Source organism: Cibotium barometz, chromosome 41, assembly GCF_041138505.1.
Source record: "Cibotium barometz isolate CiBa-2024 chromosome 41, ASM4113850v1, whole genome shotgun sequence".
NCBI lineage: Eukaryota > Viridiplantae > Streptophyta > Polypodiopsida > Cyatheales > Cibotiaceae > Cibotium > Cibotium barometz.
The window spans coordinates 7316369-7331696 of NC_141086.1; the positions used below are offsets into that span (position 1 = coordinate 7316369).

Genomic DNA, 15328 nt, shown 5'->3' on the forward strand with positions numbered 1-15328 from the left:
ACATGCGTCACATCATCTAGTGGGGGGCAGAGGTAGTAGTAAATGTAGAGTAGTAGTAAATGAACGTGAGGTAGTAGTAAATGTGAAGTAGTAGTAAATGAACTTCACAGCTTAAAAAGATTCCTCGTAGTGTGAAAATATTTGAGTGCATTCATTCTAGATGAAGGCCAACGTAGAAATATACTGGCTAGAGAGAGAAGTTCTAAAAGTAGACTTGGGTGGCCTTCTACACTGAAATCAAAACAAAGACACCCGAATGGATGAGATATGCCCATTCCTAGCTGTCATAGGCTACCAGAAGGAGGACTAATGTAAAGTTGAAAGAAGACACTACACATTATGCTACTATGTCGGAAAGCATGAAAGAGCATGTTGATGTGTCATAGTTTTCTTGGAGGAAGAAGAGAGCATTCTTAATTCATCGATATGTCATCACCCTAAAATCTCAATGGTGACTACTAGTAGCTCACGAGAATTTTGGATCGAAAGTGACGAGCTATTATGTCCTTTAGCAACTCCATGAAAGATGAATGCTATCACACATTATGAGTGTAAATCTTGAGAAGGAAAGAAAGTAAGTTAGAGCCTTCCGTCACGTTGCATCTACAATACCGATAGGATGTATCTTGCACTGCTAGCAAGGTTCACACGTCGCATATTAAATACAAAGTGGACACGGTGTTAACGTTGCAAAGAGGAGGGTACCTCACAATTTAAAGCTATTTTTGCAAAGAGGAAGACCAAGACAACAGGTTACAGCTAGAATATCACAACATTCACCTTACAACAATGTAAAAAGGAAAGAGCAAGGTGTCATTCACCTTACAACAATGCAAAAAGGAAAAAGCAAGGTGTGCATTGGTGAGAATTTCAAATGTTAACATGCTCTAGCCCCGATGCACTTTAAAATTTAGATTGCTTACCGAGGGGCTACACGATGGACGGCGGCACACATGCGGCACGCACAAATGCACCCTCCCGAAAAAAAAAAACTTGGTGTGGGTCAAAATTTTTTAGTAGCGCGAACTGCGATAGCGTCCGAAATGCCCATTGTCCCAGTGGTATGTGGCCAGACACAACGCGCTGAATGGGGGTGCGTGAGTTTGGTGCCATTGGCTCTCAAATAGAGAGCCTCAACCCCACCCCCCCCCCAAAAAAAATAAAAAATAAAAAATCCTTCATAGCCAAAAAAAAAGAATAATATAAAAATCAAAAGCAACCACTCTAAAATTGACCACCTAAGCTATTTCACCACCAATGAACACCTTGGGAAAGATGTCCAAGGGCCTAATTGACGTTGAAGTTGGTGAATAGGAGGACGACACGTGGACAAATTTATTCTCAGTTGCTGCTAATCATAATGCATTTCGCGGTTTTTTCACTTCGTCTTGTTGCTCGACTCGATGAGCTCGGCAAAGCTTCTGGCTATGGCGGGCTTCTTGGCTCACCTGCAACACTAATCTTGCGCTTTCGCTTCGCCATCGCCATTTCAAGCCTTCCTCTCGTCTTCTTCAAGCGCTCTGGATGGAACAGGTTAGCTCCTCCCCTTTTTTTCCTCCTCCTTCTTTCTCTTTCCTTGTTTTCGCTTTCCGTAACAATGGATCTACTGTCTCTGTTGAATCTCAACGAAAATGCAGTGCCGCAGGTTTATCTTGTTTCTTTTCTGCGCGTAAGCAAGGGGCACAGGTTTCTGAAAACATGTTTTGTTCTGTCCATCGTGAAGGTGACGTCTGTGTGAATTTCCTGACGATGTTCTTTGCTGCCTGCTGTATGGAGATGTTCTGCGCCTTATGCTGTATGGAGATGCTCTGTGCTTTCTGTTGTATTAGAATGTCCTGTTCTTGAGTGGCCGAAAACTGGGTTTGTAAGCATGTCTGTGTGTTTAACCTAGCTCATGAAGAAAAAATACTGTTCCTCATGTGCCTTTGTCTCGGAATCTAGATGAAAAAGGGAAGATGTGCCTTCCTTTCTGTTCCAGAAACTCGCATTCTTGCTGTGTAACTGGGTTTCCCTGGATCTGCTAAATCCAAGAACACAACAGGGCAGTCACAATGGTCTGCTTAAGCTGCCGCATGGTTGCTTAAGTTACTTGATATGCTGCCACAGGACAGTGGCAATGCTGGATTTGGTCTGCTTAACCTGCCAAGGGATGGTGCCTATGCTTGGTTTGGTCTGCTTAAGCTGCCATAAGCTGCTACGGTTTCAATTACAGTGTATTCTTTTGTCTGCTCCTGTAATGCAGTATCAGAAGGTTGAGAAGATCGGGGAGGGCACCTATGGCGTCGTGTACAAAGCGAAAGACAAAGTGACCAATGAGACAATCGCTCTCAAGAAGATCCGGTTAGAGCAAGAAGATGAAGGGGTTCCTAGTACAGCCATACGCGAGATTTCTCTCCTCAAAGAAATGCAGCATGGCAACATTGTAAGGTATGCTTTCATGTGTATAGTTGCTTTGTTTATGCAGAGGGAGCCGCTTGGCTCTGTCCTGTGATGTGTCTCCTTGCTAGTGCCAGGCTTCACCTTAGTGGATATCTGCCACTGCTCTGTATATTGAGTGCTGGACTTGCCAAATATATGTTGCAACTTTGTTTGTTTACTTTCTGAAACCTTTGAACTGTGTTTACGCAGGTTGCAAGATGTTGTGCATAGTGAGAAGAGGCTGTATCTGGTCTTTGAGTATCTGGACTTGGATTTGAAGAAGTACATGGACACTAGTCCTGATTTTGCCAAGGATGCACGTTTAATCAAAGTATGGTGAGCTTCGTGGCCTTGTTGTTTAATTATTGGTATGGTTCGGTTTGTCTTGTTCATCTTCTTGGTATGCTGTCTGAGTTTGTTAAGAAAAGTTTACTACCCTGTCATTGATGGTTTCTTAATGCTAATGATGTATGTCATGTCTAATGACTAATGGTTGCTCCCTGAATTTATATTGGCGTTGTCTTTACGAAGACCCGTGGGTTATGCTGTCTTGACCCAATGCCCCCAATATTACTACAAAACTTGGACGCATATTCGTGTGGTTGGCATTTGAAATGTGCTCAACTCAATTTGCTCTAGAGGCGATTTGCAAGGTACCTGATGAACGGATGGCAAGAATACAAAGTCCAAGGCACGTGAAGCAAGGCTCCGCAGTTTGCAGAGGTAAGTTGAAGCAAAGGTATGCTTGCAGTAGTGTTGTGATCTGGATTTGCTGGGCCTAAAGGATGTGAACTTGAGTTGTACCAGCTTCAGGTAAAAAGATCTGGGTAGCCGGGGTTGGGCATGGCCAATGTAAAGCTAGGTGTCTTGATGGAGGTTAAATTGAGTTTCAGGCCTGACTTTAGACCAAAAGGGTTGCACAGAATAGAAGGCACATCTTTAGAAGACAAAACATGAATGACAGTTTTCAGAGTTGTAGTAAATTGACAGCGGTGCTGAAATAGCTACTGTACAGCAGGCAGAATTGGCACCATTGTGAGACTTGTAGGAAATTGAAGTGGGACCAAAGCAGCTTGTAGAAAGCAGGCACACATTCTCAGATGTAAATCACTGAATCAGTTCTTTGAATGCCAAGATACAGGGAAAATCAGGACTGGTTGTGAGCAGAAATATAGCTGGAATGACGAGTAGGATCTAACTTTCAGTCCTTTAAGAAAGATGAGGACAACCTATCTATAGATAGCAATGCTTACGAAAGCCCTTCATGGCTTGCACTAGCCCGTGGCATGTGAGCTAAATTTGAAAGACCATAGCCCTCTGTGTTCTTGAGGAAGGAAGGAAAAATAAGCACATGCATGTTGTAACTTCAGCTGATGGGTCAATTTTACATGCAAGTGGCTTAGTAGTTTAAGGATCCCATGCATAGGGATACATATATTTGTATCAGTCCACCAAACAGTCCTAATGCACGAAGCCAGGCATCGCATTGTAGCACTCTGAGGTGGACTATTTGTGGAAGATGCGATATGACTAAGCGCTGGCGGCTGAAGACATAGCAAACTTGTAACATGCGGAGCGGAAGTATGCTGATTATGTGTTGCAATTAAGGGTAACTATTGCACAAACTGAATACACACAATGATGGGAGAGAGATTCACCGAATCTATTGAATGTATTAAGCGCATCAATAAATATTTACAATGATGAGTAAGATGTGGACTGGATTTGGACTCTTGAATGATGTGCGTTAACTGTTGATGCATGCTACTGGCTTTACTTGGTGCTCCAATGCTGTGTAGGGCTAAAACTTGCTTTGTTGGGGCTGCTGATTACTGGTTAGTTGCGGTTTCTAATTGCTGATCCGGGACTGGATTGAGGCTTGCATCTCCCATTTTGAATTCTGAATTTGACCCAAACCCTGCAATTTGTAGGAAAAGATCTTGTCTAACTCATTTTAGTCAGCTAGCCATTTGCAAGTCCTAAAATCTATCATGTGCACCAATTAAATTGGGTACCATGCGGACATTGTTTGGCTAATTATGTGCAAGTTTGGAATAGTTTAGGGCGGCCCGAGCATGTGTCGACCAGCCTGCCAATGGGCATAGGGTTTGGCACCTTTTTAGCCTTGTATGAACACATTTAGTGATTTTAATGACATTATTTTTGGGCTTGCAAAATTCTGGGCGACTAAAGTTAGTTGGACAAGAGTTTTGCTTAAAAATAACAAGTCAAGGATGATTATTGAGCATTCAAGGTGGGATATGCAATCTTCAGCCGTTGGATTAGCAATTAGCAGCCATAGCACATCATGTTTCCACCTTGTACAGCTTTGGAACACCAAGCACGGATAAATTTTATGCTTGTTTGCTCAAGGCACATCGCTCAAGAGTCCAGATCTAAATCATCATTGTAAATATTCATGGGTATTCATGTAGTTCATACATCCAATAGTTTAGGTGGAACTTTTTCTATTTTTTGTGTGTATATTGCAGTTTGTGCGTTAATTAGCGTTGATTGCAGCACATAATCAAGCATGCTTCCACTTAAGTAAATCTCAAAACGATGTCGTTAAGGTCACTTAACACGTTAAAACTAGGCTAAAAGGGTGCTTTGCTTTGGCTATTTTGATTTGCATATGCTTAGGCTGTCCAAAACTGCTCCTAAATTGTAGTATCATGTCCACGTGTTACCAATAAGTTGTAGTATCATGTCCACGTGTTACCAAATGAATTGGTGCACGTGACATCCCCTCTGGCTTAACTTGAGCACCGGGAACGTAATTCGCTTTACTCCACCTCCACATTGATTTTCTATCCCTTGTTGTGTCGTTCAATCTTATGTCAGCTATTCAAATGGTTTTGCATGTCGGCAAAGGACACATCCCAACAAAGCTTTGCAAGATCTGGTCATTGTAACATGTGGCTCCAGCTTCCAGAAATTTGACTGTTGGAATTGAAAAAATGGTAGAAATCTCCTTCCCTAAGTTGAAATGTAGGAACCGCACTTTATCTTCATGGACTATGGATTATGGTTTTGCCAATGGCCACCAACTCTGGGTTTGGCTTGATCTCAGAGACTGGTTCTTGAACTTGCATTGACTCATAGATGCTAGAACTTGACATCAGCACTTATGGATTAATCCGCCAGAGTTGCAGAACCTGTATGTAAATCGGTTTGAATAAAAGTGCAGCCTTTGGCTCCTACAAATTCTCCTCGAGGAAAAGAAGGAAGGAAGGAGAAAAGTGGGGGGTATGAGGGTGGGACGGAGGTTTAATCCATGTGTCACCAATGTTTCTTGAAGGAAAGAAAACGGTTGGAGGGGACGAGTGGGGAGTGGGAGGACGACAGTAAGTTCATCAGGAGTTGAAACTCAATACAAAGGAGTTTCCTCAACAGTCGGAAAGCCTCAAGAACCTGAAGCTGTTCAAGAGTTTGAACCAATGGAGGAACAAGGTCTCAAGGATTCTGGCACTATGCAAGGGACGATCTCGATGCCGCACATTGAGGTCAACTAAGAGGTGCACAGGGACAGGAGCCGACCTCACCACAAATTGGTCAATTCTCAAATTGGGTGCCTTAATTATGACGAGTTGCTGAATGTGGCTGCTACAGTTCTAGACTAATCCTTTGCTGCTTGGGTATTCTCTTGAGGATGGTGCATCTCTTTTCTTTCTGTAACTAATTTTAGTATTAGAATAGATGTCCCTCAAGGATGGTACATCTCATTTTATCAATAGCCAGCTTGTGGCTCTCTAGCCATCTTAGCAGGCTCATCCTGGTTTTTCAGTGCCCTAGCTATGTACATTTGCACGGAGGGAAAAAGAAGCATGTGATGTCCCCTCATCTATTGAAGCAGAGGCCAAGGCTGATGCGCTGAATCATGATACCTCATTAGATGAATAATCGTAGGATGGGTCGGATGGTTATAATTGGACTTTTTATTATTACATTCATAAAAGTTGTCCTACTTGACCAACCAAACTATCTGAGATACTGTTGTCTTGAGTGTGTAGCTTGCGCATGTTGAACATAGAATCAATCTATACATTGAGTGGTTATTTGTTCATGAGTGAACTTCAAAATTTCAAATGTCAAGGAACTGAACCATGGCCTGTTATGCTTTTCCCTTGAACAGACATATCTCTACCAGATTTTGCGAGGCATTGCGTATTGTCATTCACACAGGGTTCTTCACCGAGATTTGAAGCCTCAGAACCTGCTGATAGACAGGCGTACAAATGCACTGAAGCTTGCTGACTTCGGACTGGCAAGGGCCTTTGGTATCCCAGTCAGGACATTCACTCATGAGGTCGGCATTTTTCCATGCAGTAGACTTCATGATGGCATTATTTTTCTCTAAAACTTACTGGCGGTTTGACATGTGGAGGTGGTAGAGAGAGCATCCTTGGAACATGAATGGAGATATAGTAACGTTGGTTGATGCGGAACTTGTAGGTGGTGACCTTATGGTATCGTGCGCCAGAGATCTTACTGGGTTCTCGTCATTACTCAACACCTGTTGATGTGTGGTCAGTGGGTTGCATCTTTGCAGAGATGGTAAACCAACGTCCTCTCTTCCCAGGGGATTCAGAGATTGATGAGCTTTTTAAGATCTTCAGGTAGGTGATGTTTACAGCTTGCAACTACCCCTTGGTTCTATAGAGGGAGACCTTCCATACATCATGCTTGGTTTGTGTGTAATGGCCAATCATGTCTTTCTACTCCATTTAGATCTGCCTGCTAGGTGTGCTTTATTTTGAAGGAAGTAGGTCATTGTGGCAGGGTGCTAGGTACTCCAAATGAAGAAGTTTGGCCAGGGGTGACAACGCTGCCAGATTTCAAATCAGCATTTCCGAAATGGCCCCCTAAGGTTCTTTTACTCCAACTCTTTGTAATCCTTAAACCATGTCCTGGCTTCCTCAAAATTTTGATTATCCCGGTACTTGAGTTACAAATAAAAGCCACGTCCCACCATGGCTTTGCAGGGTCACTGGGGAATATAGAGAGAGTACCCCTTTTCCTAGAATTTTGGAAGCCCCCACTAAACCTAAAGTTTTCTACACCAATGAAAAACTAAATAATGCTCCACAAATTCAGCCTGAACCATTTCTGTCCCCACTAGCATGGGGGGACTACCTGTCCTCCCCGTAGTGGCTCTAATGCTGCACTCGCACCCACCCATGGACAGTTAAGGAAAAAAATGTGGGTGTCTACTTGCCTATTTTTGCCTGCAATTCATGTGATTGTTCGTGGCATATATAATGGAGTTGACAGTTAGATTACTCATGTAGATGAGGTAGCGACTTCAAATCCTGTCAAGCCCACTTTTACTTCTATGTCCAGTACTATTTGTGGCATCTGGGCCAGACGGTTTCTACCTGACCTGGCAAAAATTGAGCGCCATGAGAATAAGTGTTCAGTGGACTGGTGGAGTGCCAGGCTGTTAGACAATGGGCATGGCATTTTGTCGAATTGCAGTTTGCCAAATATGTCTGGTGGCGTACACATGTGATGGATGCATGTGAAGCGTGCCTAAGTTTGTCAACTTTAAACACAACTGCAAGCTCTCTTGCAGGCCAATCCTCTTACATTTTGTCCACAAACATTACCTAATGCTTAACCATGCATCAATGTCAACTTGCGAGCTTATTGAACTGTGCTTATTGACAGGACCTGGTGTCAGTTGTTCCTGGCTTGGATCCTTCCGGGATCGACCTGCTTTCTGTATGTGATCGTCTTCTTGCTTTAGCTTACACAGCTGTAGCATGTCTTGCTGGCTGTTTGAAGGAATTCTCTCTGTGTGCTGTCTTTTTCAGAAAATGCTCTGTTTGGATCCGAGTCGCCGCATCACAGCTCGGAGTGCATTGGGTCATGAGTATTTCAAAGACCTCGGTTTAGTTCCATGACCTATACTTTTTCTCTTATTTGTACTATAGTGTTCTGCCCTAATACTGAAGCATATATCCATGGACCTGTTCAAGTTCATAGGTTACCTCATCTTTGCGTGAATGTTGTGAGATTTTAGCGATCCTTGCCAGATGTAAGCTTTCATTTCTGACAAGAGTAAGTCTTCAATGTTTGTGCTGAGGATCTGGAAGTTTGCTGGCTTGGTTATCTAAGCATGCTGGAAAACTATCAACATGGCAGGAGAGTAGAGTAATGATGATAGGGCGCTGTTCACTCTGCCATGCCCTCTTTCCGGTCTACTGGCTAGACAAAGTCCTGTGTACCTGTGTTTACCTTTTCAGTTCAAAGCTGTTTTTCAGATCAAAGGTATTAAAGGGACCGACTCTCTCTATATCTCAGAGTATCTGTCTAAGCATGTTTAATTGGTGTGCAAATGATCCAACTTGATTAGGTCTCTATAGACCTTATGCGGCCTCAGCAGATGGTAATTCTCATCTATTATCGGTGAACTTTGGTCTCATAGGCGTTTTTGGGTTTTTCTTGTGTTTTGGGTATTCAAGAAAGCTAGCGTGTGTGCGTGTGTGTGTGTGTGTGTGTGTGTGTGTGTGTGTGAGTGTGAGTGAGTGAGTGAGTGAGTGAGAGAGAGAGAGAGAGAGAGAGAGAGAAATTCTTGAAGCTTGCGTGAGGTAAAAAATGGCCTTGGGGGACCCAAACAGTAAATCCGCAAAACAATAAAACAAAAGTGGAAACCTGTGATATAATTATTGGCTCTTTGACTTATTTGTACATACAGGAGGTGAGGATTGATGAGAGTTTAAAGGGTTTGTTTTGCGAGTGAAATTGTTGAATAATATGCTGGTTTTTTAACGTCTTACAAAAGACCATAAGGTTCTATTGGGCCATGACTATACATTAATAATGTAATTGAAACATGCATAATGGCATGTAACAGACCTTAAGCTATATAGGAAATTCTAGTTGCATGCCATAGTACCTCCACAGTGAGCTCCTCAGAGTCAAGCTGTAGTAGACGTATCATATTGTGTCCGGGAGTCTCATCCCAATCACTTGAGTAGCCATCCTCACAGAGCCTTGGGGGAACTCGGTGGACTTTTGGTGTAATTACTATCCTCTGTAGTCTTGAAGGAGGTCATGGCTGGTATCAGAGATATATGTTTCTCATTAGCTTCTCTTGCAAACCGTTAGGCTTAAGGAGTAGTAGTCATAGACATTTCTAATCAAGGCATTGAATAAAGAGAAAGAGGCCAAAAGGGGATGGTATTTACATGTGTTCTTATGATTTTTCCAAGGGGTCAAGAACAATAGACCAAATGTGATGAAGATTAGCGACAGTTTGGACGACATCCCAAGCACTTTCTGTTCTCAAAACATCTGAAGGGCTGCTATCAAAACAATATTATTTGTACAAGCAAGAATTGCAATAGTGGCATTGGATGACCTTGATAACATCATAACTTGCAGTCTCTCCATTTTACTCTAGCCTTTTCTCAGAAGCTACGTCTGCAAAAGGTCCTGAAAGTGCATGACTCTAACCTAACCAAAGAGCTATATTTGCAACACTCATCACAGTGAACCGTGGACTTGAAAAACTACTCCTAGGTAGACTCAAATGTGAAGCACTTCTACTTCCTCCCTTGGTAAGTGAAGCTATACCCATGCATTGCACTTTTGCAAGTGTGGGAAATCATGACCTTGGTCCTACCATACCTCTAGCAACTTGATCATGCCAGTTTGATTGTAGACCCTCGTGAGCCTTATTCTCCCCATTATGTAATTTCCCTCGCATTGGCTTTTTTAAATAGTTTCTGCAAAAAGAGGGTTTGCTTTTTTTTTTTTTTTCATTTGAAGGCTAGTTGGGAGGAGTGCATTTATAGATGCTCCAAATTTGAGGGTCACTGTCAGGTGTAGGAGAGAATAGTTTTGATCTACCTTTGTATTCATTACTAAGGAAAAGGTTGATCACGTGCTAGACTTGTGAGGCTCTTTTTGTCTATAGCAAGTGAAACTCTCGCCACCTCCAATTTTAGTTGGGTATTGGTTGCCTTCCATACTCATCATCATACTAAAATCTGGGGAAATATGCCATGTGGGGATGTGCAGATTTTGTAAAGTAAGTCACCCAGTTGTCAAAGGTAGGTAGCCTATGGATAAGTAAGCGTTGTTTGTTTGAGGTGGTGTTCCCTTTATCATCTGAGACTCTAGCCAGACCAAGGTCGTGGTGTTGCTCTTCTACTGTCTCCAATTACGACTTTGTTTGGCCCTTGCGCCTTGCACAAGGCTGGCTTCTCCTTTCTCTTAAACTTAGGGTTGCCTCCACCTCGGGCTTCTTGCATACCAGGAAACATTCTAACATGTGGTGGGCTACTGACCCTCATGTGCGTGCTCTTAAAGCAGCTCATTGCCCAAGAAGGATTCCATGCCTTCTTTCCTGATCTGTTCCCCTTTTCGTCATTTGCATGGTTCTTGACGTTTCTTCTTATCACTGCTCTCTAGCATCTTTTCAGCCATGAGGGTTGTGTGCACAAGGCATAAAAGTTTTTGAAACTTTTTTTAGACTTGGGTAAGGGAAAGATTTGTGTATGAGATGGTTTATGATGAAAAAAAAAGCAGAGTGATAAGTTAGATTGCAAGCAAGAAAAGTGTATGTGGAGAGGCAATCTACTTTAGTAAGTTGTATAGTTTGATTAAGCCTTGTATCATTCGGATTTTGTGGGCATGCCACCATCATTATGTGTGTAAATTATTAGTCTGTTTTTGGATCGCATGTATCGATATGGTTGACACGTTAGGATGACAGCATTGTACTTATGTCATTGGCATAATTAGTGAGATTATGGGTAATATGATGCTAGTGGTTTACAGGTTGTATGACAATAGCTTTAGTTCATTAGAGTAATGGCATAGTTATAGCACCAACACATGTAGTCGTGTTCACACTATGGATCGACTTTATATGTCTTATAGTACGTATTCTTATCTTCATGTTATGGTTGTAGAGGAGGAGAGTAGAAAAAAATTCAATCATCCATATCTCGTGTACTTGTTTACTTAGTGTGTGTGTGTGTGTGTCTTTGTGCTTGCAAAAGGATCTTAAGCTCATCCTCTTCTCTGCATTCTTCTCATGGTATCAAAGTGCTAGTTGCATGAAGAGTTTAAGAGGCAAGCAAAGGAAGCAAAATATGGGTATAGGAGGTGATTGTGTTCGAGATTACAGGATTGGATGTATGTTTATGTGATTGGTTCACATACATTTGTAGGAGTATAACATGTTTACAGTACTGTAGGAGATGATTGTGATCGAGATTACAGGTTTGTTGTAAGTGAGTCTTTAGTAAGCACTATTTGGTAAGTTGGTGTTCGTAATTATGTATGAGTGTCTATTCTAGATTGTGAGGGAGAAGTTGGACAAGAACAACTTTTAACCATGGAAGTTTAGGATAAGAAACTTTCTTATGTTAAGAAAAAGATATTGGAAGTTTGTTTTAAGTGGTGAGAAAAAGTCTGAGTTTCCAAAAGAAATTGTCAATTCTCAATATGCATGCGTGCCTTTAAGACTTGGTACGAGAAAGCAAGCAAAGTGATGTACTGGTTGTTTGTTAGTGATGCTGTGATCAACGATATACAAGATGTCAGATATACCTAATGCATGAGATACCTTGGTTATGTTATATAGCACAAGTGATAAGGTAAGAAAGATGCAGTTGAAGCAAGAATGTGCAGAGGAATAAAATGAATATCAATGATTACTCGTTGAAAGTGAAAGGGCTTGGAGATACTATTGTCTCTATTGAAGGTGTAGTTGTAGATAACCACAACTTGGTGTAAGTTACATTGGATGTGTTGGTAAAGACTATGATCAGTTTTGAACATCTATCCGAACTTGAGAATACTTTCAAAACCTTTGAAGAGCTTACAGTTCATTTGAAAACTGAGAAGATGAATGTTGGGAGTAAATCATCTCTTAAAATTATGCAAGAGCATGCCTTTTACATCGACCCAAGTAAAGGTAGAGGTAGCGGCAGATCTTCATCTTAGAGGTTGAGGTGTAGGTCATTATAGAAACACTAGTACCCAACCTACGCATTGTTGTGGTATGTAAAGGACATTAGGAAGCAAAACGTAAGAATGGAAGTTGAAATACAAAGGGTCAAATCAAAGAAAAAATTTTCTCTTATTTTTTAGAAATCTAGGATATCATTTTTCTCTCCTCACCTTGTGCCTTGGTTGTCCATGGTTAATATGTAATAGATAAATCATGGGAAATAGCAACATGAATCTAATGCACAAACATGTGGAAGAGGCTACTCTAAAGGAAGAGGGAGCCAGAGAGGTCGAGGTGGATTGTAAAAAAAATAAAGTGGAAAAGCACAAAGTGTTATTATTGAGGCAAATCAAGTTATATAGCAAGTGCTATAAAACGTTGCATAACATTAAAAGTGGGAAGCTACACCAAGGGAATTACGTATCTTCAAGCAAGCAAGGTGAAAAAGTGAGCAGCTTTTTGTGCTGCAACATATGCTTAGTTCCATGACTATACACGCACATAATAGTGGTATGTTGATTCAGGTGCGTCTAATCATATGACCAGTCATGGAGAGTGGTTTAGAGATACGTAGAAAATGAAAAAATCAAGGTATGTGAGAACAAGAGATAATAACGTGCATCTTATTACGCATGTTGGTAAGGTGTCATTGTCTATGTAGGATGGCAAAATGAAGTACTTGGATTATGTACTTCATGTTTCAAATATATCTCCACTGGACGAGAATCCCACAAAAAATGTGTATCTCAAGATCTCGTAGTAGTTATTAGCCTTTTCATGTGGATTTAGAGATCTAAACGACTAACCTACCTTGCCTTTAAGGCAAAGTCTGAATGAACAGATCTTAGAGAGATCATCGATTCTTTCGATTACCTTACAAACTTGATTGAACTTCTCTAGATATTGATTGGAATTTTAAGTTTCATTAAATTTAATCATCATTCTTGAGATATGGATTGGCTTGGTTTTTTCCAACTCTAAGCTTGTAAGTGCTATGTTTGTCCACGACCCTCCTTTCCATTTTAAACGCCAATCTAAGTGCGTCTTTTACATATTCACATGGCAGTGGAACATGTTGGAGAGGTTACACATAACCTTGTTACAGGACCATGGTACATGGAGATTAGATTAATTAATTAAATAATAATAGAAATAAACCATAACATCATATCATAAATCAAGAGCATGAAAATCAAAGAACACAAAATTGGGTGCAATCTCTTCCCTGACGTATGGCTCCACTCTCACACGCGACATGTAAATCATATTCATAACTTTAGCCCTTGGAGTCATAAATAGCATAGCTTTTTAAAAATTGGGCTTTTACAAAATTGAATCTTAGTTCAATGAATAAACCTTGTTTAATATATGTATAATGGGCCAAACCATACAAAATCAAACATTTAGCACACGTGCATAGCTAGATAATCACGTCTAATGTTCACCTTGATTGTCTCTAACTCATGATCTATACTCAACATAGTCCACAAGGTTAGATCATAATTACTTTGTAATCATTCACAAAAATAATTCTAACAAATGAAAATCATTCACTATCATGTTTTACACATGAATTATGCATCACACATAATTAATTGGATTCACTTCCATGATAAAATATTCTAAAAAAATCTTACTCTCGTGATAGTCCTCTTGTTTGAGAAGACAATCGTCCTCGATTGTAACTATTAGCACACACGAGTGATCAAACATATTAATTGTTCTTACATTGGATTCACTCGCAATGTCATTATATTTTAAGTGGATTCACTCTCACATGTCTTCATGCGCATCACGTGTCTTAAAGTTGATCGGATTCACTCACGATCAAACTTATAGAACCTTTACACGTGTCACACGTGTCTTAGAGTTGACCGACTCACTTATAATTAAACTTACATTAGATTCACTCACAATGTTTTTATATGTGTCACACATTCATAGAGTATACCACACGTGTCATAGTTGGTTGGATTCACTCACAACCAACTAGGGTCACCCTCATCAAGAATTAATTCAAAAGAGTTGATTGGATTTACTCACAATCAAACTCACACCTTTCTTACATACGTCACATGTCATAGTTGGTTGGATTCACTCACAACTAAATTAATCACTTGGGTTACCCGAGATATTCTTCACTTATTGGATCACCCAATAATAAATTAATTACTGTAACAAACTCTTTGTTTCAATTGCTAATGTATTGGTGCGTGATTACAATGATTGTTAGTATATGGATTCGACTCCATCAAATCACATGATGCATCATGAAGAATGGTTTAGCATACTTGATGCAACTTTAATGGTTCCCATGTATGCATAAGAGAGCAAGCATATGACATTTAATAGCTTGACAAGGTGCCATTACAAATGCTATCGGATCAAGCGCAAGAGATAAGCAATGTATTCTTAGTATCGAGGATTACTAAGAACTTGGTTTCCATGGAACAAATTACGGAGCAAGGATATGAAGTAAATTTCAATATTCAAGGGTGCGCAAACTCATTGCCAAAGGAAAGAAGAATGGTAGAATGTTTAAGTTGAATGTGGCTCATGCAGCTCCAACCTTATAAGCACTTGGTATGTATGCATGAATCAACACTCATTTCGAAAATTCATATATGGCACAAGCATATGGGACAACATGAGCTATGAGAGCATTATGCACTTCAAAAGAGAAGGTTTAGTGGATGGCTTTCCTACATTGTAACTTTGTGATGAGACAAGCCAAGTGTTGATGGTGCTTTGGAAAACAAACACGCAATAGCTTTCACATGAGCACATATCGTGCTTGAAAATCTAATTATGCATATGGATATTTGGGGAGCTCAAACTACATCATATTGTGGTTCAAGGTATTCTATCACATTCATGGATGATTATAGTTGTAAGGTTTGGGTATTCTTCTTTATACAAAAATTGAACCCCTAGTTTTCC

At 40.7% G+C, this 15328-nt stretch overlaps 1 protein-coding gene across 1 annotated transcript; it reads left to right on the forward strand.

Annotated features, from left to right (window-relative positions):
- The first annotated feature begins 1377 nt into the window (after positions 1–1377).
- On the forward strand, positions 1378–8715 carry LOC147614652 (cell division control protein 2 homolog). The gene is made up of 8 exons (XM_086779922.1): positions 1378–1533; positions 2243–2427; positions 2629–2749; positions 6554–6727; positions 6874–7037; positions 7201–7288; positions 8089–8142; positions 8235–8715. Exons 1-8 carry the CDS (start codon positions 1525–1527, stop codon positions 8322–8324), a joined length of 885 nt encoding a protein of 294 aa, XP_086636048.1. The 5' UTR covers positions 1378–1524; the 3' UTR covers positions 8325–8715.
- The last annotated feature ends 6613 nt before the right edge of the window (positions 8716–15328 follow it).

Coding starts and splice junctions, on each gene's coding strand:
- LOC147614652 (XM_086779922.1), top strand. Junction 7,289..8,088: donor TTCCGAAATGGCCCCCTAAG/GTTCTTTTACTC, acceptor GCTTATTGACAG/GACCTGGTGTCAGTTGTTCC. Junction 8,143..8,234: donor CCGGGATCGACCTGCTTTCT/GTATGTGATCGT, acceptor TGTCTTTTTCAG/AAAATGCTCTGTTTGGATCC.